At 38.7% G+C, this 23,940-nt stretch overlaps 2 protein-coding genes across 9 annotated transcripts in view; one reads left to right on the top strand and one right to left on the bottom strand.

Moving 5' to 3' along the window:
- The first annotated feature begins 1,059 nt into the window (after positions 1–1,059).
- On the top strand, positions 1,060–13,119 carry NFE2L3 (NFE2 like bZIP transcription factor 3). Its single transcript, XM_052775789.1, is given in 11 exon segments — positions 1,060–1,249; positions 5,553–5,666; positions 6,091–6,152; positions 6,762–6,781; positions 7,905–7,995; positions 8,137–8,250; positions 9,193–9,276; positions 9,694–9,698; positions 11,675–11,747; positions 11,750–12,536; positions 12,539–13,119. Coding segments are annotated over 11 exon segments (1,863 nt in total). The 3' UTR covers positions 12,862–13,119.
- Positions 13,120–16,751: 3,632 nt separating this feature from the next.
- HNRNPA2B1 (heterogeneous nuclear ribonucleoprotein A2/B1) overlaps positions 16,752–23,940 on the bottom strand; it is a 17,579-nt gene continuing 10,390 nt past the window's right edge. For 3 of the 8 annotated variants that reach the window (XM_052799627.1, XM_052799669.1, XM_052799677.1), the window contains exons 9-11: positions 23,635–23,757; positions 22,539–22,621; positions 21,900–22,384 (exon numbers count right to left, since the gene is read on the bottom strand). In XM_052799627.1, coding sequence (XP_052655587.1) covers positions 22,560–22,621; positions 23,635–23,757 — 185 coding nt within the window. In that variant the 3' untranslated portion in view covers positions 21,900–22,384; positions 22,539–22,559. Of the gene's footprint in view, positions 20,262–20,816; positions 21,220–21,269; positions 21,696–21,899; positions 22,385–22,538; positions 22,622–23,634; positions 23,758–23,940 lie in introns of those variants that run through there. The other 5 variants (XR_008236967.1, XR_008236966.1, XM_052799644.1 and 2 more) reach the window with 5 other exon arrangements.

The raw sequence follows: 23,940 nt of genomic DNA, 5'->3' as shown, positions 1-23,940 counted from the left end.
TCTCCCCCATCCCACTGGGGGGGGGGGGAGTGAGTGAGCGGCTGCATGGTGTTTAGTTGCTGGCTGGGGTTAAACCACGACACAGATACAACAGTGTTTGTGGACCACCTAGTCTTCCTCTTCACAGTTTGCTGAAAAAACAGATTGCAATCTTATTTTTTTAAGAAAGAATTTGTAATGGGAGCACCACTTGCTCCTTAAATGCTGACAGTATACTCAGCACCTATTTGAATGCCGACATCTCCTGTTGAAAACATGGGTGCCTACCTTCTTTTGTCCTACTCAAATCTACTCACACAGGTTTGTCACACCAAGTAGGCCATATGTGAGTAGGTCACATTGACTTACTCACACAGGTAAAGTTAGGCATGTCTGCTTTTTTTTCCCCACTGTGCTTGTAAATTATTGTTGGATTGCTCAAGCAGTGTGTTTTAAGGAAAACACTAAATTGAGACACTGTGTGGCTGTGTAAATGTTGGAGTTTTAGGCATAGAAAAAGTAACAAAAAATACAGAAAAGACATGCAGCTGGCACTGGATGTAGGTCTGATCTTCTTCTTCTGAAAGAAGCCATCCCACAGGCACTAACCTGGGGTGCAGTCCATGCCCCACTGTGCCAACCGAAGCCTGCATTTTCCTTAGGCTTCTCACTGTAAACATCTCCCAACAACACTTCTAAAAGCTGTTATGTTGATGCAAAATGAACGAAACCTGTTTTTCAAAGCACCTTAAAAACTGTGTATGGGGAAATGTGAGGCCTCAGTGATGCAACGTGTGGCATCAGTCCCATGTATGTAGTAATAGTATTCACAAATACAGAGAAAGTCTCAAGAAGCTTGTAATACAGTAGTGTCTTAGCTGAAGATCTTGCAAGACTTAAGAGCTGCCCTACTTGGTTCAGTGGTTATCTTTTCCTTTTCTCTCTGTATATCAATATTTCTATGTGTGCATGTATGCGTGTGTATATATACGTAGACATTTGAAGAAAGGGAGTACAAAAATTGGATGGGTTCTTTATCTTTCACGGAATATACATGGGGAATTATTTAGATTAGCAGGAATGGACTATGTAGCTCTTCAGTTTTTCATCTGTGGCCTGAATCTTACAGTAAAAATGTTCTCACTTTCTAAATCGTGTGAACCCCAAGCAGTGATGCTGCCCATGCCAGCAGAAGAGGCAGTACCTGAACGAGGGCAGCAGTTGCTGTGCTGGGTCATCATGCCGTACATTGGACATGCTCCAGCTCAGGGTGAGACAGAGGAGGAAGGCTCTGCTCCCACCCAAACCAAAGTTTGTTACATCTGGATGTATTACATTCTCTACAACAGATTTTGAAGCACTTCCCAAGAGCTGAATTCCTATGCTCACTTAAAGAACACCTGCTCTAATTAACAGCATAACATAGCTATTGTTTATGAATTGCAAAAGTTAAGGAAGAAGATGCACAGTGGATAATTTGTATTATTTGTGCTGTAGTCTCTAGGTTCATGTTTAGAAAGGGCAGTTTGGGTCAGGTCATGTAAAAGCCCGTATAAGCACAGTTCTTTGAACACTGTTAGAGGCAGAGTTTCACAGTATTAAAGCACTGGAGGGGGTGAATCCATCCTGGACTTTGGGTATCACTTGAAGTATTTACATGCATTTTTATGAGTGAGAATATTTTGGGGTTGGGATTTTTTTTTCTTGGTGAGTGTCAGAAGTTTGGTAGAGTGAAGGTAAGTAGAAACCAGGTAGACCTTTTTCTGAAGGCTTTTCTCCAGTCTGTTTGAGAGCAGTCCCACTGAAGCTGTGTCCTTAACTTACAAAACATATTTCAAATTATTCTTTTTTTTTTCCTTTTGAACTCATTGAGCACTAGGACATGGCAATATTGCTGTGGAGGGATATCTGCAAATAGATAAGTGGGCCAGGTCCCTGCTCGTGGATGGCTCTTACCCATTAGCCAGAACTCACCTAGGTTTAATAAGACAGGGTGTGAAGGACCGCATGGTGTTTCAGAGAGAGGTGGGGTCAGAGAAGAACCTCAAACATTTGAGGTATGTATTGTCTTGAAAGACTGTGATTTTGATTTTTGTTACGGTGTGCTGCAGCAGGCACAAGGCTTTGAAAAAGCCAAGTCAAACGAGTGGCCAAGAAGGGTGTAGAGTGAGTCAGTGGTGTAGGGCTGACCTACACCAGCATTTTTTTTCTCCCCTGGAGAGCAGGAAAGGTGTTCCTGGTATAGGATGTGAATGAAAACAGTTCCTTTTCATTTTTTAGGATGAAATTAGTTTCTGGTGCAAAATACCACCAGCACAGGACCAAATGGCTGGAGTGTAAAACTGTTTGGTTTATGTTTTAGAAGTGGTTTTAGAAGTTCATTTTGATGGGGATACCGAGCTGTCTTTCAGCATGAAAACTGATGTCTTAACTGAAATTAGTGACGATACTATTTGTGTCTGTGTCTTCAACTTGTACCCATCTCTGCCTCCATTTGGGGAGTAGGTTGCGTGTTAATTCTGTGTTTATGCTGAACATGTAGAGTGCGCAAGTATATGTGTTTTGTAATAGCTGACATAGCTAAGCCATTCCATGTAAAGCCCTAATGCTTTTGTTTCCAAAATGCATGTGGTTAGAGAGGTGCTAACAAGTCACAGCAACAAGTGGGAGTGCCTTTAACAGTGTGCATTTGGTTGCAGCCGAGGTGGTATTTTTAGGATTTAGAGTAGATGTGTTGTAGACACTTGACAGGTGCCATGTTTGGAGTCACAGTTATGTACTGTTTGATTTGCTCAATTGCATTGCTTAAGCATGGTTTAGTGTGATTTTTTTTAAGCCTAGCCATATATAACATAAAAGCTACTTTGAGATTTTGCATCTCTGGCCACCATTCCACCCTCCATGCTTTCTAAACCCTGGCTGCATTTTAAATAATAAAGTACTCTTCTGTTCCTGTGTTTTCAGGATATTTTAGGGCTCTTTATGAATATAGAGAAACAGCAAGAAACATTTTGCTTTTTAGCTGAGATTAAGTAGATATCAATTGGTAAGAATAATTATCATCGCATATTTAAATACACAAGCAAGGAGGAACATCAGTAACCTTAGAGCTGTCGGGTAACAGCTATGCATCATTATATTTAATTATTAATCGTATTTAATCCTACAAAGTAGTAAAGTGAAACTACTGGTTATGTTACTAGAAGCTGTATTTCTTTTGCCTAACTTCTACTGGTGGGACAATTTTCTGGAAATGCTGCTTAATTATTCAAAACGTGGCAAAGATCACCAGGCTACTAGCAGATCATCAGCTAGTAGCGAGGAGAGGGCTGGTTCTACAGACAAGTGCAGTTAATAAAGGAGAAGGGACACAAGTTTGCAGAAAAGCATCTCAAAGGTTAATGACAGTAATGGAGCGATTTAAAGCTTGACAACTAAAATAAAGAGAATGTATATGTAGAGGCATTAGAAGTCAGCATGTGAACAGGATACATGAGTAATCAGCACAAAAAGTTATGTCCTTTTGCAAATAATGGTGGTCATATACCTTCGCTCCGGTGCTGGGATATTTGTAGAGATAACTCAGAGTCTGACTGCAGTGAAACAGAGCTTTCCAGGGGCAGGTACCCCCTGCCTCTTGGTGCTGCCTGTACACCCCGGCAAATCACCCTGTCTGCTCTGTTCTGCTGCTGCAAGGTGTTTCTGTTACTCCAGAGCTAGTTCAGATATTTCTGTGCACTTGTAGCCCTGAGCTGTGTAGTTTTAGCCCTCTTTGCCAGCTGCATGCTGATCAATAGCTGAAAACAAGCTTGCTTATGCTTTCTGCTGCTTGTAGAGAGGGGTCTCGTTCACCCATCCAGTGCATCGCGATAGAACTATTCATATTTTGATATCATTACAGGTTCTGCTCCCTATGCGTTGTTTTATGGACAGCAAATAATATATGGCTGTAGGAAGCAAAGGAAGGATATATGTAGAGGGATAGTTTGATGTACAATGCACCCAATTCATGCTGAGATCAATACGCCAATGTACTTAATTGGAAACCAAAGGCTCTATTTTTAACATTGTAAGAAACTCTGGAAACTTGCCAGAGCAGGCAGCATCCTTCCAATTAAGTGTAGGCCAGGCCACCCACAAAATCGTACTTGCTCTCACCTCCACATTGATTCTTGGACCACTTTAAGTAGCAGATTTGACATAAATTACTATTTTTCATATTCCAACGACTGACAAACTGAAGCTGATAGTTGACCTGCGGTAAGTTGTACCTTAGGGAAAGGGCAGATGCACGGTTAGAGCCCAGTCCTCCAGCCTACAAGTCTGCAACTACAAGGGAAATCAGACTTAGTCTCAGATTGTGTTCTCTAGCCCAACTGAAACTAGTAAATGGCAGTAGCAAGACTAGAATTTAAGATACTTGGGGTTTTATTTTATTTTATTTTTTTTCGGTGGGAGTTTTAGTGTAAATCTCCTGCCTTGCGCTTGCACAGAAATCCTTCCAAATACAAATCGAAGGTTGTCTTCAGGTAGGGTTGCGGTTTACCCTTTGGAAACAGCCTGCTGTGGGAGGTGTGAACTTCCACACCCTCCAGTGGTAGAAGTGGAAAGGTTGCTGCAATAAATGGGTTTGGTGGTAATATATCTTCTACAATCAGCAAAAATCAGTCTTTTTCTCTGTACAGAGACCAACCACGTGTGGTCCTGATCTAGCTCTTGTGCTCATAGTGGTATGACTATAACTCAATCACTATTTCTTCTGCTACCATTAATGCAAAATAAGCAACAGGACAGAAATGATAATTGTGGCAGTGCAGTACTGACTAAGTAATATTTACACCTAATCCCTTTTGTCATTAGATGTATATTCAGACTGCAAAATTAAGCTATCTTTAAAGAAATGCCATATTCAAAAACATGATATGGCTGTTTCTGGGGGAGGCACCCCTCCTATTCTCCCCATAGCAGTAGCCCAGCAATCAATCACAAGTAATTCATGGGCAAGGGAAGAAGTGTTCAGTTGTTGAGCGGTATTTTTCAGCTGTTCTTCATCACTGGGAAAGACTAACATGCTGGTGGGAAGTGTAATTTCAGAGAGTAAATCTTTAACAGCATAATCCAGGGGATTTTTGTTAAAAGCCAAAACTGAGAAATTAAGGGGAAAAGGTTCTGGTTGTGTTACATGATTTCCATGTAGAGTGTTTCACTGAAACGATCCCATATGTGGAAATTGGTGCTGTGAACAATCTTACATGCACTGTATCTGTACCACCACTGTTGTGAAAAGCTGGTCACAGGGCCACGCTCCTTCAGAAACTGCCCTGGTAGTGGTGAAAACAGGTTTTTTTAAAAGGGTGGATAACATTGCGGTAATAATCAGTGTGAACAGGCCTGAGTATATTTTAATATCATCTGCTAGAGGAAGAAACGGTGGTAGTAAGACTAATCTTCAGAGCCACACGGTGCAGCATTATAAAGCTCATTCAGTAGAGATGATACATTCCCCTTGGTAAACTACAGTGAATGGTCATGATAGCAAATGTGAGACCCTGCCTCCCTCACACCCCTGCTAGCATCTCCGTTCATAACAGCAGGAGCTTTGTGCGAAGATCAGAGGGAGACTCTGAAGGACAAAACGGCATGTGATCCTGTAGTGCAGTTGGTGGCTCTCGGCCTGGAAACTAAGGGTACCAAGACACTGGCTATGGCTTAGCAGAGAAAATAGTCAAAGACATTATTTTTTCTTAAAAGATACATAAAAATCAATGCAGACTCCAGATAAATCCTAAAATTCATGGTCAGAAGTATTCCCCATCTCCTTAGGGTCAACAGCTCTATATAATGGTAGGAAAAGACCTGAAAATTCAGTTGTCTTTGACTTCCCAGAGAAACTGAAGCCATGACAGTCTCCACAAATTTCTTCGAGCTGCGGGAGCATTTAGTTTCTCTTCAGAAAGGAGCTGTCCCATCAGGCACATCAGAAGTTCAGTTGTCCTCATAGTGGTGCTGGGAAGGACCATCTCCATCGTAGACTTCAGCAGACCAGCATCATCTGCAGGCAGATTTCCACCATAAGCAAGTTGAACTGTGAGCGTTTTGGATGATCTGCAGGACACATCGTGGGCTCTTCACAAAGTTACCGCAAGCTTTTCTTTTCCCTTGCGGTAGAACAGGTTTGTACCCCTGGTAATTTTAATAGGAACCATCGAGTCGTCACCCATATACTTTCTGTATTCAAAACCAGTGCTTACAGTTATTTTTTTGAGGCATCACATTATAGATACCACATTTCTAACTGTTCCTTGCATTTGCCTCTTCTATCAGCCGGTAGAGTAATGAATTTGCTGTGTTATTCAGGAGCCAAATACTCTGCCTTAGCAGCAGCAGTTTTCCAAGCCACTCAGCTCAAGAGGAGCTGCTTAAGGTCTTTAATAGCAGTTGTCGTTGACTTCTTATGTGCTTTTGATGATGATGACTTTTATAAATTAGGATGGTAATAGATCATGTTCATTGGACAAGTATTAAGTTGGTTCTTTGTAAAATTAAAGACTAGCTCTGATCTTGCGAGCATGTAATTATGGGACTAACTTCATGCCCGTGAGTATTGAACTCATTTAAGTGTTTGCAAGTAGCTAGTTACCATGTTCTTAGTGTCCCGTATACTAAATTCCCTCTCCTGCTGTTTTACTACATAGAGGAAAACTGGGGGGTTTTGTGTGTATTTAGAAAAGTAAATTTGTTTTCTCATATTTGGCAATAACAAGTCATCTGGTCATTTCCAGCTGCAGCTGACAAAGAAGACGTAATATATTGGAATATCATTTTTAATAACTAGAAATTGTGTTAGGTATCATTGAAGGAAAGTACCTCTTACATCAGAGTGACAGATCAGTGCTCTGTATATCTGTCTGACTGTTTATAAAACTAAAGTTCCCTTCCAATCCTTGAAAAGAAAGTCCAGAAAAATGGAAAGCCAACAAATAAAATAAATAAAAAATAAAATTAATTTTCATAATTAAAAATTAATAGAATTAATAAAAATGAAATTACTATTACTTTATTTTCAAATTATATTTAATTTTACTCCAGAGTCCTATTTTTAAAGCTTTTTACATTTAATTTTTAATGTGTTTCGTATGAAGCAATAATTTAAAAAAATCTCTTACACATTTTGAGGACTATTACAACTGCAGTTTTTATATAGTTTATGCTCTCATATAAAATCTGTAAAGTAAATTTGTTGTGATTTTTAGAACAGAACAGTAACTCGTTACATTTGCTGCTGTTGAGAGCTTGTCTTCTCTGCTCCTGCCACAGCATTTTGCTGGGGATATATGGAACTAATGCAGTGTGGCCACTTGGTTTTCTGGCTGCCATTCCACCAAGTTTCACATTTTAATAGCTCAGACTTCCCCTATAAAAGCTGAAATATCAAAGTTTTTTTTAAATATAAGTATGCAAAGTCTTTAGCAGTGATTCCTTCTTACCCTAGCAATACCCCAGCCCTATAATAAACATTTAAAAAGTCTGCTGATATGATTATAGATAAAAAATAACTTGAAAAATACTTCTGAGACCACTAAATCAGAACAATTTCATTGCTGGAGATTAAAAAAAACATCATTTGGATAAATGGGAACTGGGTAATGACTACATGGAAGTGATGGGGAAGCAGAGCTGCTATTACAATACATGTTAATGTGATTGTTTTCCTGAAAGAGAAAGCGAGGGGTTTTACTAACTAGCCATTCATAATTGCCTATTTTAAGATTCCATCACTGAGTATGTATCTGGCTTGGATATGTTGCTGTGAAATGACATCCAAAAGACACTGATAGCCCAAATTTTCCATGAAATCACATCGTCATGTATCTGTTTTAGAAGAATTTGTTTCCAGTGTTTATGAATGTCCGTTTCTACTGCAGATGGGTTCAGTGCCTGGGCACCGAAAGAGGAGTCGGTGTCTGTACTCCTGAACTGATGTCGGCCTCATTCGGCCCCCGAAGTCTGCACAGAGTCAGTTCATCCACATGAATGAACTGCTCAGTGTATATTTTATTTGAAATGCTATAGCTGTAGAAAAATGAAAAAAGTGCATTTTAAAGATTAATTTTGACAGCATGTTGCTTAATAGAACTGTTTTATTTGTGTCTTGAGGATGTTGACCTCATGAAAGCGTGTCAGGAAGCTTTGGATGACTGCTGTCCACACCAAGGAGATAATCAGCTGGAACTGCAAGAGGAGGAGGAGGAGGAGAAAGGCATAAGTCAAGTAAATGATGAAAAAAATGGAAGAAGGGAAAACTGTGAAGAGGAAGCGAAGGAGGATATAGGTCTTATCACTAAGAGAGCCCTGAAAGAAATGAAGTGAATGGTTTTGAAAGGAATATTTGATTGCTTCTTTTCAGTTGGAGTGTCCCTTGCAGGGGCAGGAAAGGAACAGTGACCTCAGATGGTACTTTGTGAATGATGCCCTTGTACACCCTCTCGAAAATTGGCCCCCCCCCAGTATAGTTTATGTACTTGAAATGTTTTATAAAGTTTACAGAAATCCCTTGCAACTAATCATTTTTCAATTTGGTTTTATCTTCTTCATCATGAAGGTGGTGTGTTTGTGGGCAATGATTTTTTGGGGCCTACAAACACTTGAGATGTGGATGCTAAATTATACTGCTTTCACCATTATGCGAGACTTGATGCTCAGATGTAGAATTACATTTGGGAAACTGGATTGTTCAGATCTTAACATGTGTGTTGTAACTAGAAGGCAAAGAAGTAATCTTAATGATGTTAAACCAAAACAGTTGTACTTTGGATTTTGTTCTCTCCGAGAACTACAATGAAAAGAGCATTCAAACCTCTTGAGACCTTGTGAGAGCTAAGAACAACGGATCCAGGTTTCTTGCCACTGCCCTGGGCAGCTAGGTTTTGAAAAAAATACTTGATTTCTCCACAGTGGTGGGTAGGTGCAGCTTCACAGAGGAGGAAAGCCCGGTTCTGCTCTTGTGGGGGTGGAGTAGGGATGCTCCTGCCATGGAGTTATTCTGCTCGTTCTAGCAACATGACATCTCCCATCAGGATGAAGACTTGATGGCAGAAGTCAGCAGCAGTATTTCACAGAGCTGTGCTCTATTTCCTCTTGGACTTTGATTTTTACCTCCTTTTATGTAAAATAACTGTGCTTTACAAAGTGTTTCTGTTTCTTCTGTCACAGAGCAACCACAGCCACGTAGATTCCCTTCTCTCCTTGAAGGGCTATTTACAGCTTCTGTCATCACAGATGGAAAATATGCTAGAGGTAAATGAGAAAACATCTGTATTGCCAATAGACTGGAATACAGTCAGTGATTACTGGATAATAAAAAAACCCCAGGGAATATATCAGCAAATCAATGTAGTAAAACTTACCTAAAAACACTACTATCCACCTTTTACAGCAGCTGTCATGGGCTCTACTTGAAAAAATTTCCCCAGTAACTTGTCTGGGATATGAAAGCTACAAAGTCCTGTCTTTCCTGTTACCTGGTGTTCAAAGTCGGATGGTACTGCTGGACAGCTTAATTCATTCAACTAATAATTCCCTTTCTGAAATCTAATGCCAATTCATATTTATACAGCAGCTCTCGGTATGTTTCTCTAGAGCAACGCTGAGTTATTAAGCACTAGCAGCTATTAAGCATTTGCAGTGAAAGATTACAGTTGTCATAAATATTAGGTCAAGTGCTTACAAGGATACTACCCTCAAGAAGAACAGACCCATCTTCACTGCAAATCAGGTCAGTCAGCATTAGGAGCAAACCCATTTTGTTTTCTTGTTTTATCTTCTAGGTTTCTGATAATATTGTTTACTTTCTGGGTGCCCATCTTCACAAAAACCAGTTATCTTAATTGGAGTCTCCCTCCTCTTCCACAGCTCATAGCTGCAATCATTAACTGGGAAGCTACTCCCTACATTCCTTTTTTGCAATACTCCAAGGGCATCCTACGTAGGCTTCTTGTTGTAGGAGTGTTTCAGGGTCATTACTGTTTTCCATGTAACTTCATGCTTATCTCTGGAACACCTCGTTTGGGGAACCTGTAGGTTGGATAGTGCCTCCTAGCCCATAAATTAGCCACCTCCTCTGTTCAGCTTTGGTAACGGATTGCACACTAATGGGGTTCAGAAGTTCATCAGTTTCATTTTCTCTGTTCTTTTCATAATTGGAAAGGAATTTGGCTCTAGCCTTTATGTAGCTATAACAATACACAGTTACATATTTTATTTAAGACTATTAATGCACTGCCATCTTGTGACAATCTATCTGTTGAAAATTGATTGCTTGTTTCTTCCAGGTACCAAGTCGTTACAGTGTGAGGGATTTTTTTAATAGCCAACTTGCTAAGCATATTTCTTTTCAAGGGCTTAATTGAAAATACCAGCTCTATCTCACAGACTACAGATGGCCTAGTACAAGGTAACTCCCTAGGAGAAATAAGGCAAGACTTTCTTCTCTTACCTGAGCTCCCAGTAAGCATAGTGGAGAATTTAAGACATTCTGGTCTTTATGGTACATCATTCCTTCTCTGTGTAAAGTGCTTTTTACACTGTCTGTTCAATGAATGGCAGTCAGAAAAGTCCTTTCCTGCACCACAGTGGGGATGCTCAGCTATGGAGGAATCGTGTCATATGCTTCCTACTTGATGTATTTACATTCTCAAGTTTTTTGTATCCATGTATTTTATGACTACTCGTCAGCAAGTGCCCTGACATAATCTTGTGCAGTGGCTTTGTATTTCTAGGACCTGGCAGCTATAACCCAGACCCACAAAAGGTGGGCCTTAATGCTACTGCAGCACTCGTTTATCGTCTGGACTTCAGGTCTGAGGGATCATACAGCAGCTTTATTTTTCTAAAGAAAAGCTGAGTAGTAATTTAAGCCAAAAGACATCCACAGAAGGTGTGATCTGGGGTGGTTGTTTCCTCCAAACTGAGTAGTAAAGGAATTGAGTTGAAATCTGAACACAATAAACCTCAGTTAAGAAGGAGCTAAGCCTAACATGGCAGCTCACAGCCCCAAAAGCTTTATAAACTGTGGAAAAAAAAGCAGTGAGAATGTGCCAGCATGACCATAGTGCCTTAACGTTCCTGTCCTCCTTCGCCCTTTTCTTATACCACTGTCCTCACTGGTTAAGTTCTGCCAGAGAGCTATTTATCTTCTTTACAAGGTTAATTTTCTAACAGTTTAGCACCTTGAACCAGCTCACCCTGGAATCAGATGATCAGCAAAACCACTACCAGGGAAGGAGCAGAACTGCCCCTCCTAGAAGGACCTTTTCTTAGACCAGATCAGATGAACACATAGGCTGTAGTTTGATATATGCTTAGCAACAGTCCCATTTCCACCTCTTAACACTCATCAGTCCCACACCGTCCTTTGCAAGCCCTTCTCCTCCTCCCATCCCTTCAGTCACTTTTGTTCTGCACCCTTCCCGCTTCCTCTTACCATATGCCAGTGCAGGTTATGCTGTGTACAAATGAGAAACAGTATTCAGGATAGCCAGAAGAAGAGTTTAACATACAAATTTTTGACTTTAATAGATTCAAATAGTGGAATATTAAAAAATAAATTGATCAAGACCGTGTAGGTGAGGAATGTAGAGGCATTCATTTTACAAAAGATCCCATAACCACCCCCCCCCATCATCTTTTATGCAAGTTTACTGGAAGATATACAAGTTGCTACTTCTAGTAGAGGCCAAGACCTATCATGCTCACACCACAATATAAGTTAAGTTTGACCCAGACACTTTGCCACTGTTTCAGTCCTCATGATGCCACGCTGTTAAGAACCGACTACCCCACTCAATCAAATTCAGAAACAAGACATCTACGAAGGCAAAAGTCTTTTTCTCAGTCAAACTCTAATATCACAAATCATTGGTCAAATTTGATGGGGCTGTTTTCAGCTGCTGACATTAGAAACCTAACGGCCTGTGATGATAATTTTGATGAAAATAAACTCATGTCTTTGGCTTTGGAGGAAGACTTTGATCCTATAGAAGTTTCTCAGCTCCTTGAAGAACGTGGGTCACATTCAGAATTGTCTTTGAATTCAAGTCACAGCACTGCCTCTTACTGAGTCTGCAGTGAAGGTGCTGTTGGGTACAGCAATGATGTTAAATCTGCTTCTTCACACGGCTTAGGAGCTGTTGGTGGCCATAGCCAAGAACGCAGTAAATATGGCCATGTGGAATACCCAGGTGATTCAGAGTGTTCTAGGGAAGCCACGCTTCAGCACTTCCTTCATAACCACATTTATAATCAGCTGCCAAGTCAAGCAGCATCCAATCCAGAGCATCAGCAGCAGATGCGGATGGAGAAACCAAACAAAGTAAAGGGTAGGTGCCATAATTCTACTGATACAAAACTTAGCAGCGATGAACACCGTGCAAAAGCTCTGAGAATACCATTTTTGGTAGATGAAATTGTGAGCATGCACATTGACTCTTTCAACACCACATGAGCAAAGAACCATCTGACAGATACTCAGGTATTACTTTTACATGACATCAGACGAAGAGGAACAAAGTTGCTGCCCCAAATTGTCATAAACAGAATGCAATTCTTGACTTGGAAGAAGACATATGTAATCTTCAAACACAAAAGGAGAGCCTTAAAAAGGAGCACTCTCAGTGTAGCAGATCAATCAGCCAGATGAAGCAAAAGTTAAATAACTTTTACCATGGCATTTTCAGTAGATCGAGGGATGACCAGGGTAGATCTGTTAACCCATGCCAATATGTCATTCATCGCAGTAGTGATGGCAGTGTTTTCATAATACCCAAACACTTGGTCAAATCAGAACAGAAACAAGATAATGAAAAAGAGCAGAAACAAAAATAAGATGGCTGAAGATCACTTAGGTTTTATTTTTCCTGAAAGAACAATAAGGATATTTGCATGAAGACTGGAGGTCAGTGATCACAGTAGTACAAACAGAAGACTACACTTGAGGAGGAAGACTGCATGTTCAAGGGTCTGGCAAAGCCAGCCGACTGGAATCTGTGAGAAAGTCTACCAGCCAAGGCTTCTGAATGAGGAAATCTGTTTAATTTTAATTAGAATTAAAGGAGCTAGGCCATCAGTCCCCATGTAGTTATATAGGCCTATGTAAAACTAGGAATTTAGTTTCTGGTGATGGGGAAACATCAGTGAGGGAAAAAAGCAAGCTTAGATCAATGGTACACATGGAAGAAAAGTGTGTTTTGTTCTTGAATACTTATTCTTCATATACAAAATGAATGTATTTTATTATTCTTTTTTAGCACAGAAAGAAAAAGTGTAGCTCGAGTTCATCATGACCTTAAAATCACTGTGGATTTATGTATTCCTAAGAGATACTCCGTGCTTTGCATTTGTTCAGAACTGTTCTGCGTTTCCTAGTTTTCCTTTGAGGAGAGAGGCCCAGGAGGCTATTGCATTTTTCCTCACTAGTTTCACGATCATAACTCCAAGCAAATATAAGGTAGCAATTAATTTTACAACTCATATGGTCAATCTGCAAACAGATTCTGAAAAATTAGTATCTGATTCAATATTGTCTTACCTTTGTCCTATGCAACTGAATCATCCTCAACTTCCTTCCATGAAAATGAGTGATGGTGGAGGAGTTCCTGTTCTGTTTCCTACCTGATATATATTTACTTGTGTACCTTCCCTTCTCCCCACACTTAGATACCTTTCTCCAGGAGAAGTACTAAAGCTTTTCTTTTTAGCTTTTTTAAACTGGTATTTTTAAAGTATCTTCAATGTTATGGATTTATTTTTTTTGTTTGTTTTCCCCAAGTCTTTAAATTGAACCAAATTACTATTTATCTGTACTTGTGATAATGAGGTTACACTCCAATAATGGCTTTAAATAAAGAGAAGAGCTTTGGGGGTTGGTATTTATTTGTGCTATGAAAAAGAAGACATTTTATTCACTCACATGCTTATTCACAACAGCTTATCCTTTTCTTTTTTACCTGAAAAGCATCTGCAAAAAAGACAGCCTTAAAAGGCACATAATGAATAATAAGGAAGGAATGTTAAGAGGTATACTAGTTTGTGAGATAGTAAAATCATTATATTAACAACTAGATAGCAACAAATACTTTTCATATCTTTTATAAACAAAACCCATAAAACTGGTATTAAGAAAAATCTCATTGGTCATGGCATGACGACAACATAGCAACTTTATCATCAGTGGTGTTAAAAAAAAAGCACTTGCACCAAACAAAAACTACACCTACATGCAAGACAAGTTGAAATGCCAAATTATACCTTTTTCAGAAATAAACTATGCCATTAGCATGTAAGTCATGTTGTTTGTTTGCACTTGTGTTTACACAAGTTAACTGGTATCAAGTAGCATTTTCTAAAAAGGGAGCACTGCCTCAGAGTGCAAAACACACTGAATTATCGATAATTAAATCAGCCAGTTCGAACAATTTACTCTGCATTTCATATTAAAGGATTTATTTAAATAAATGTGTGCATCTGTTATTTATCAGTTTTGCCACAGCCTCAGATTGATAGGGTAAATTCATAGCAGAAACTTTCATTAGTGAGACCCTAAAATTTCTTGCCGTTGGTTAAGCATCAGTGTGAAGCCTATCTATCATAACTGGTATTCACAAGGAATTTATTTAATCACTAGTTCATGAACTTCAACCAAAACATACAACTGGTAACAGATACATGTGATGAATTGTGAACTTTATTTCTAGTTCCGGGGGGGGGGGGGTGGGGGGGGTGGTGGGTGGTGGTGGTGTATTTGAGTCAGCACGATGGTAATCTTAATTAAATGACATAACACGCACTTTAAAGTCTATGCATGTAGCCTTTGCAGGACCAGGTCTTAAGTCTACTTCATGGCCCATGTGCACAAATTCTGATAGATACTACATTGGCCCATAACTGATAAAACCAGAAACCCAAGTATTTCTGGTTTAGGGCCTTGCCATGCAAGCTTCTACAGTCCTACAAGGGAAGGGAGAGGAAAAAAAAAAAAAAAGCTAAACCTTCTGATGTCCACTCCTTTGGGAGCAGTAGAAAGTGAGCATTGCAGATTGTAAAGCCAGCTACTACTGAAGTAAAGCATACACCCAACTGGGTAACAGTTACATGGTTAAATTTTGGCACATGCCTATTATTTTCATAGTATGTTGGAACTCTTTCAGAGAGCAATCCTAATAGAAAGCACCATACTCCAGATGGTCCATATAAAGTGAAGACATCAGCCCCAACCCCATTCTATTACCTCTAAGTTTTCAAACTGGAAAGTATCATGAACTGCCCTAAGCTAATCCTACTTTTGTTATTGTTCAACAACTGTTACTTCTTTAAGAAGTTTATGTATGAATCTCAATTTCTGAGAACTCAGCTAGCAACTATACCCCTACAAAACCTCTCAGGTGAATTACTAATTTTGGGTGGAATCTGTGTTGTAACAGTGCTGATGACGCAGACACTGCACATTAGGTCTGGATGCACTATGTACTTTTCTCAAACCTTCAGCTACCTACCCACAGACAAGAAAAACTGTAGGCAGAATTCAGAACGATGTCCCGTTTCTTCAATTTTAGTAACTGCCATTAAGTTTCATCTAAACTATTCATGCTTTTTGAACTGTCTTCCCTTTCTGTGACTAGCTCATGGTTAAAGAAATAAAACAAAAACCCCCAAACCCAAACACTGCTTGGTCTTGGATATATCTTACATTTTCACATCCTCAAATTATTTGTGAAAGTTAGGCTAGTCAGGTAAGGGAAGAGCAGGTTTTATAGCAAGCTTTCCTCCCAAGAGAAAGGGTTTCCGAAGCTACTTTTAATGTTTCATATAATGGCCTTACACACTATTTTCAACTGATATACAAAAAGGAGACACTGTACAAAGCTCAAGCAGCTCTTCAGGGAAACAGCATTGTTAGAGAAAACTTGTAACAGAAATGATTGCAAAAGGTGGGAAACCCCTGACTAAAATCTATCTTGGCTTTCTTACTATACTATCGTAACTTTCAAGAAACGAAAATCCTAAGTGTACAAACCAGAACCATGTTGTTTAAGACAACATGATGTGGTATCACACTTACTGGAGCTGGCTGCCTAGAGAAAAAGCTATTGAGGCTGCACCCTACCTTACTGAATACTAACATGGAGAAAAGCATCTCTCTGAAGAAGGAACAATGAAAACACTTTTAAGACTTGTTATACCACTAGGAAACTGCAAAGCTGAGGATTGTACATTTAGTTATTGATACAGCAACAAAAAACTGGAAATACCAATGTGGGAGTTATCATTAAAATACTGTTCCCATAGTAAAGCTATTAAGTAGTCCATAACATTTGAGTGGTAAACTGCATTTTTGCTACATTAATAATGAAAAGCAAGAGGCTATCTGCAAGAGTTTAGAAAAGGTCAGACTGAAAAAACACCAGGTGGTGGGGAAATAACAAGCAGATTACCTTCTCCATTGTTCCTGGTAGTAAGACGCATAGGCACTCCGTAACAGGATGAGCTGCTACCTGCTCTTAGATCCATACCTCTTCTAGAGAAGCATCCATTCGAAACGAACCCAAGTTTATTACTTCATTAGAATGCAGTATCCTAAGTGTTGTTTATGACATGTAAGGCTCAACACTCACATACAGGCATACCACAAGTAAACCCTCACAGAAGAGACATGGCATACTGCTGCAATACTACACATGCTTCAAATGACCACTAACAGTACTGCACTCAAGTGCAGCTTTAGCTTCATGTTCTGGTTTTATTCAACAGACTTGGCTTTTTACAGAAGTGAAATTTTACAAGGTAAGACTGTTCCTGCTCATGAGCTTACAATCTAGTTTTAGATGGGGTAACCAGAGTAACAAACTTTGAAGAGGAAAGAAAGGACAAAGCAACTTCCATCAAGATCAGTTTGTCAGTTTTAACAGCTCAGTATTCATCCCAAAATACACACGCTACATTTGTATCTTACGGGAGTCACAAGTATGGTTCCGATGAGAATCTTCAGGATAGAGTAGGTAGAGGCCTATAAATGAGGCAACAGGACACTCAGCACCAGGTTCTAGTGAAAAACTATTTATTAAATAAACCAAATAGAGATGACACATAACCATGTGAAGTCTTATTACCGTAGCGTACCTCATAAAGGCACTGCAACTTCATACCTGCTACACAGCTACCAGAACCCCGTTAAATCAGCCACTGATTTTCGCAAAAGAATGCCCAAAAAAGGACCAAGAAAGAACAGACCAAAGAAGAGGAAGTGGGGGGTGTAGGAATCATGTGTTGGTGAGAACTTAGGGGGAACAGCCATTTTCTAGGACTTGCCCACAGTCACCTTGTTCATACAATGAAGCACAGCATGGAAGGTCACACAAGCCAGTTTGTAAACTACATGATCCCCAAACACTGTTGACCTAGTATGCTCATAGATAGCACTGTCAGGCAAGTCACACAGCCATTTAACGTTAAACACTGGTTACTTTTACTGTTGATAAATAAACCAATTCTTGCTACCTTAACTGGAATAACTTCGGACAACACTGAAACTTCTGCTGAAATGCAGATCAACACTAGCTGCAAAGCAAGAACACAACTGTTAAAAGGGACAGTATGACCTCTGGCAAAATAGATCCGTTACGCAGGAAAAGCCTTCCATGTTACACTCCTATGCATTCCTACCAGTATCGCTGTATAAATGAGAAGAGAACCTGGCATCTCCCTTAGGAGGAAAAAAAAAAAAATTAACAGCACTACTACAGGATTTCACTTGCATCATGCACTCTGCTTTGAAAACAAACCGAAACCCTAAAGCTACAAGGGATGTACTGTTCCAGTATGTTCTTGGCAAATCATCCTTTCACAAATGTGGTCAAGCTGCCAACTCACTCAGCTGACAGCTCCTTCAAAATTCAGATCTACGTTTTTGGGGCTTTTTTCTTCCCCAGAAGTAGTATGATTTCATCCCCAAGGTAGTATGTACATTCATCATAGAATTAAAAGAATGCAATCTTCTTCTCCACAAACAACAAAGTTAAATTCCTGCTCATTTTACAGCATTAAGAGCAATTTTTCACATTCTCCTAAACAATTTTCAGCACCTGAAGCACAAGTAATAGAAGTGAATAAAATTCAACTTTCTTTGTAAGTAACACAGGAGAACACAAAGTCTGAGTGGCCAGAACCCTGGTATTGACTTCTCTTCGCCACCACTTCATAAATGCAAGTCATACACTGTAGTTTTTTGCTCCCGTACCGGTTACCAACAAGTCATGTTGTCTTTCACATTCTTCCCTGTTGGCTGCAGAAAATGTTTGCTGGGGGCAAGCTGGGCCTAGTACTGACAACCTGATCCCTCAGTACACTGAAACATACTGACCAGCAATGTTACCCTTACTTTGAAAACAAAGTCTGTGGAGTGACAAAAACCCAACTTCTTAGAAATTAAAAGATGAAAAGCATACATTGTCTACAAATTGAGGACCAGTAATTGACCACACACTGTTGTTTTATTCAAAGTTGCTAGCTTTCAGTATCAGGTTGACTCAAAACGGCGACTTCTCTCACTGAATTCATCAGTAAACACCGTGATTGTCACTTGTTTTAATTCTTAAGAACATACCAAGAAAGAAAAGTCATGAAAGTTCAACAGTAAGACAACAAGAAACTTACTCAAATAATCCAAGCTTTCAAAACTTTTAAATATCCAGTAATTCAGTTTTTGCATACTGCTGTTGCCTATACATTCCCTTGCCCCATCACCAGTAGATCAAAGTTAAAACATCCTCATTATGGAAAATATAATGTACTTAATTCAAGTAAATTTTAAACCTTGTTGTAAAACTACTGAAAGAGCGTAAGTATCTCAAACAGAAAAAGAGAAGAATTATTTCCCTTTGAAGTGCTTTTTTTTTTTTATGTCACATGAATGTGGACTTGGCAACTGTAAAGAAAAACTTCCATCAACTAAATCTAAGTTACAGGGAAGAAGGCAAATTCCTGATCAGCTGGTCAACTCATTCTGTTGGAAAGAAGAAAGTAAAGCAGATTTTGCGCCATCTTCATTTTCTGCTTCCGATGCAGCCCACTGGTTACCTATGCAAATATTTCAAAGTTTAACTTGAGAAACAGGAAAAAAAAAAAAAAATCATATGTGAACCCTTAAATAATATTGAATCATATAAAGAAGGTTAAAGACACTATGATTCTGCCAAAGCTGAACATAAAAATTTCAAGTTTAGAATAAACTGTGTATGTAGGTAGCAGGTTAAAACAGTACAGACTGAAGATACCTTCCCTCAAATACATTCCCAACTGAAGCTTTCCCAAGCTCACGCTTGGAGTTTGGTTTGGTGGGTTTTTGTTTCTGGGGGGAGGGGGGTTGTGCAGTTTTTTGGGGTTGGTTTTTGTTGTTGTTGTTTTGTTTGGTTTTTTTTCCCCAGAAGATGCAGCTATCAGTACGCAGTTCTGGTACAGCAGGAACTCTACATTCCATTCAAGTCTTTCTCTCTTGATGCTAAAAACTCTTTACAGGTGGAAAGGATAAAGCTATTGTCCTATCACATTTTGACAAACTGTCTTAAGTGGTTAGTTTCATTAACAGGAAAGGAGGAGATATTTTTATAAAGTGATATAAAACACAGTCAAAAAGCTATTTTAAAGCAATTGTGTCCAACAGCAAAGAGATCAGCATTTTTAATTTGTAGCACTGTTTCTCCCAACAGAGAACAGATGCCTATGGTCAGAGATACAAGTTCTGTGAATGCACTTGCCAAGTTGACTTTGTTTTAAATCCACCTCAAAATTGAATGTTTCAAATCATGAAAGGGTCTAAAAGCTGCACATAAACATTATTTAATGTTAGACACACACTAAGTTTTATTAAGCATTACACTAGAACTACTTTGGTATAAAAAATACTTTATTTTAAAGCTATGAAAGTTATAAAAATATGTAGTTAAACTTTCTACTCACAGAATGGTTGCTATTTTAACATTAGTGATTTGTTTCTCCTAACGAATCTTAATTTTATTCGAAAGGTTTACAAGACATTATTACTGTAATTTAAAAAACCCAGCATTACAGGGAGCTGTACTAATTGTGATGTTTTATCAGTATTCATTTAACCTCTAGATTTTTAATGAAGGCAGCAAAAACAACTATTTTCTGATGATACAGAATTTCTTATTTCTTGAAGCGTTTCTGTGGTTGACCACTTCTTCATTAGTTACCTGCAGCATGGCACCTTCCTGCCAAAGAAAAAAAAAGTGTATCTGAAGATGTTTATCACATATGTCTAAACCAAATTACCAATAGGGGAACTTCAGCCATTTTAAAAAAAAAAAGTATAAGCAGTTCACTGGTGTGTCTAACACAAAAGGAACAGGACTTCTGTTAGCTGAGTCCACGTTCTTCAGTGGGTAGCCTTTTAAAGGCAGTGGAACTTTGAAGTTAGGGCTTTTTTTTGGTTGCTTTTTTTTGGTGGGTTTTGTTGATTTTTATTTAAAAACCAAATCTAGTAGGGTATGCCACCCTTACTCTGAGAAACTCATTACTTGATGAATTTTCATTAATTTGAGGTGCAAACATTCAATGCAGTGAGAGTAAGGCTGACTGAATTTGGCACTAAGGTTTATTAGCTGCAAGAACTATAAAAAATGGTGGAAACCTCAACATTCTAGCCAAATTCCAATTTACATAATTACATTATACACTTATGAAATACCACCTGCAGTTTCAGTTGAAGTTTTCACTTGCCCTCCTAAAGAACTGCTTATGCAGTTGTTAAAAGAATGGACGACACATTCCTTCACAGAGGCAGATGTATTCTGTGGTGCAATTTTTTTCCTTACACGTAAACAGTCTACAGTTACTTGGGAACCTTCAGGATGAAATGTGTTATATAAAATAGATTACAGTAGACAAGACACATAACAACATAGTTCATTTTCAACAGCACAGAACTACCTTCATTGCATTACCTTGCAACCACCATAATGCATAGACTCCCAAGAAAAAATAAAATGTTGCAGGATGCAAAAATAAAGTTGTATGATTTAATTAACTTGTGACCTACCATTTTAACTACCAACACCAGGGATGGAACCCTTGCAAAGCTTTACTAATGGACACTTGCAGGTCTCATTTGTTCAACTGTAGCAGTGTACAGTGGCAGCAGTCTATGCTTGTCCAGGGTTCATATCATAGCTAGATTCCAGTAGGAAAAAAATATGTTAAGTAGCTGAAATTAACAAAAATTTGTTTGTAAAAAATTTAATAATACAAGAAAACAGGATTCACAAATTTCTTTTAAATTGGTAATTGTTAACTCAATGCATTGCTATGTTAAACTACATAATGATATTCACTATACTGAAAGAATACTGTCATACAATATTAGTTTCTTGGTTTTGGAACATTAAGAAAGGAAAAGTAAATAAGATCTTACCTAAAGAAGTTTAACTGAAGCTTAGAACTATTTTGCTCTACACCCTCAGCCTTCGTTGGCATCCTTATAAACTACTGTAGTTAAAGCTTTGCAGAAATACAGCGCAGCTTTTTAAGACTGGCTGAACTTAGTGACGTTTTCAAGAGTTCTCTTGTACTAGACCTGTGTCCCTGGAAGAGTACCTCGCTGGGGATATTTCCTTTCCTTGCCATTGAAGAAGCAGCATCTAAAAGATCTAAAAAGGTGTTTCTCCTTGCAGAGATATCCCTTAAGTTATCTAGATATTTTAAACCTGATCATTTACAGACAACATACTTTTTTCTGACCAGCATTTAATTTTACATGTACAACAATAGCTTTATATTATTTGTGGGACCTTATACTACCCACTCCTTGCCTTATTTTACAGTATTAAAAAAAAATCTAAAATTACACAATATTTCCTTTAGAATTATTTTATTAAATCATAAATGTACAACAGCTTCTTAACTCTACACACGCACTTAAATTTTTAAAAGGAAAACGTTATGTCTTATTACACCATGATCCTGGCTAATAGCTTTTCAAAACTTTGAGAAAAATCTTAAAAAAGGTTTCACATGTCACCTGAAACTTACAAATTTAACATTATCAAAGGAATGCTTCTACACTTACAAAGACCACTAGAAAGAAACAACAATTAAAAAGCTAAGAAACTGTCTCAAAGGCATTTTTACAATCCTTCCTCCACAGTAAGGTAATGTTATTAAATAATCCAAATCCATTCACAAAATGGCTCTCTGCATCTGCTCTGGTGTCTTCTGCCATATCACTGCATATTTATGCATGACTGAGATAAGTGTTTCCTTAACATTGTTATTTCGATAACCTGAAGCTGTTCTGTTACCTCTGGGCTCTCATCCTCTCCTATTTATACAGTGAAGCCTGTTTCAACAGAAGTAAAGAGTAAAAAAATAGGTTATGAAATTATTCATCTAACCATTTTTTAAAGGAAAGATAATATGATCCTAAAAAGCTTTTAACTCCTGCAGCTACTCTCAAGAATCACTGCAATTTTAACACTTATAAACATACTTACCCATGGCATGCTTGCAGAAACTCAATAACGGCTCCTCCCTCCATATCCACCACTTCCTCCACTGCCCCCTGGACCATAGTTTCCTGCAGTTGCAGAAAAACAACAAACAGAACAGTTACATCAGTACACTTTTTAAATCTAGGAATGCTTTTGATTCTGTATGAAGATTAACATCTCCTTTACTTCCAGAGACGGCATATACAACAAAGATTTTAACATTTCACTGCCTTCCTCTAAATAACCTCCAAGAACTGCCACAAGGACTACATGCTGAAATCTTAGAAGATTCAATCAACAGTGTCACATGTAATTTGATGCACTGTACTGTCTTGAGCCTGCGAGGGCTAACTTTATCTGCATGCTAAACCTTACATGAAAGGACTTCCTGTTTCAGTTTCCGTGTCACAAGCTTTACATGCCATATTAAACAACATTTAGACAACAACAGAAAGCGTCAGAAAAAAGTGACACTACAACGAGGGGGAAAAAAAGAAATCCCAGCAAGCTTAGTGGACATTCACTAGACACTCTACAAAGCTGATATCTTCACTGACTGGAAACTGCAAAACATTTCATAATATTCTGGAAAAAGTTAATATCTTGTCATTATCTTTTTAAAAAACAGTAATAATAATTTTCCCCAAGACAAGCTTTACAGTTTCAAGATGCGAAATTGTATCCAACTTGCAGAAAGAACATGGGCACTGCAGTCCATCTACTGCAGGAGTTACCAATTTCCATGTATCACTCTTAGAATCATAGAATGGTTTGGGTTGGAAGGGACCTTTAAAGGTCATCTAGTTCCAACCCCCTGCCACGGGCAGGGATATCTTTCACTACATAAGGTTGCCCAAAGCCCCATCCAACCTGACCTTGAACACTTCTTCCAGGGATGGGGGCATCCACAACTTCTCTGGGCAACCTGTTCCCATGCCTCACCACCCTCATTGTAAAGAATTTCTTCCTTATATCTAACCTTAATCTACCCTCTTTTAGTTCAAAACAGTTACCCCTTGTCCCATCTTCCCTTCCACCTCCCCAAAAGACTAAAGCCCACCCACTCTGGCTCCAAGGCAGGTCAGGACATATACAATACCTCCACCATATGGTCCCCCCATGTTCCTGCTGCCACCAAAATTTCCACTTTTCATTGGACCATAATTTGAAGGTTGTTGGTTGTAGTTTCCAAAATCATTATAGTTTCCACTTCCGTAATTGCCTGCATTATCAATACAAAAGTGGAGAAATACCTAGATGAGCTAAAATGCATATGGCACTCACCAAGTTATGTCATTATTAGAATTTTAAATAAAGTACAAAATCACACAGGTATTCCAGCACTGTATGCAACAAACTGCTTTTTCACACTATTTCTTACTATTTCGAAAACAAGAGCTTCCTT

Source organism: Harpia harpyja, chromosome 1 (assembly GCF_026419915.1).
Source record: "Harpia harpyja isolate bHarHar1 chromosome 1, bHarHar1 primary haplotype, whole genome shotgun sequence".
Lineage (NCBI taxonomy): Eukaryota > Metazoa > Chordata > Aves > Accipitriformes > Accipitridae > Harpia > Harpia harpyja.
This window is presented reverse-complemented; position numbering and strand designations above follow the sequence as displayed.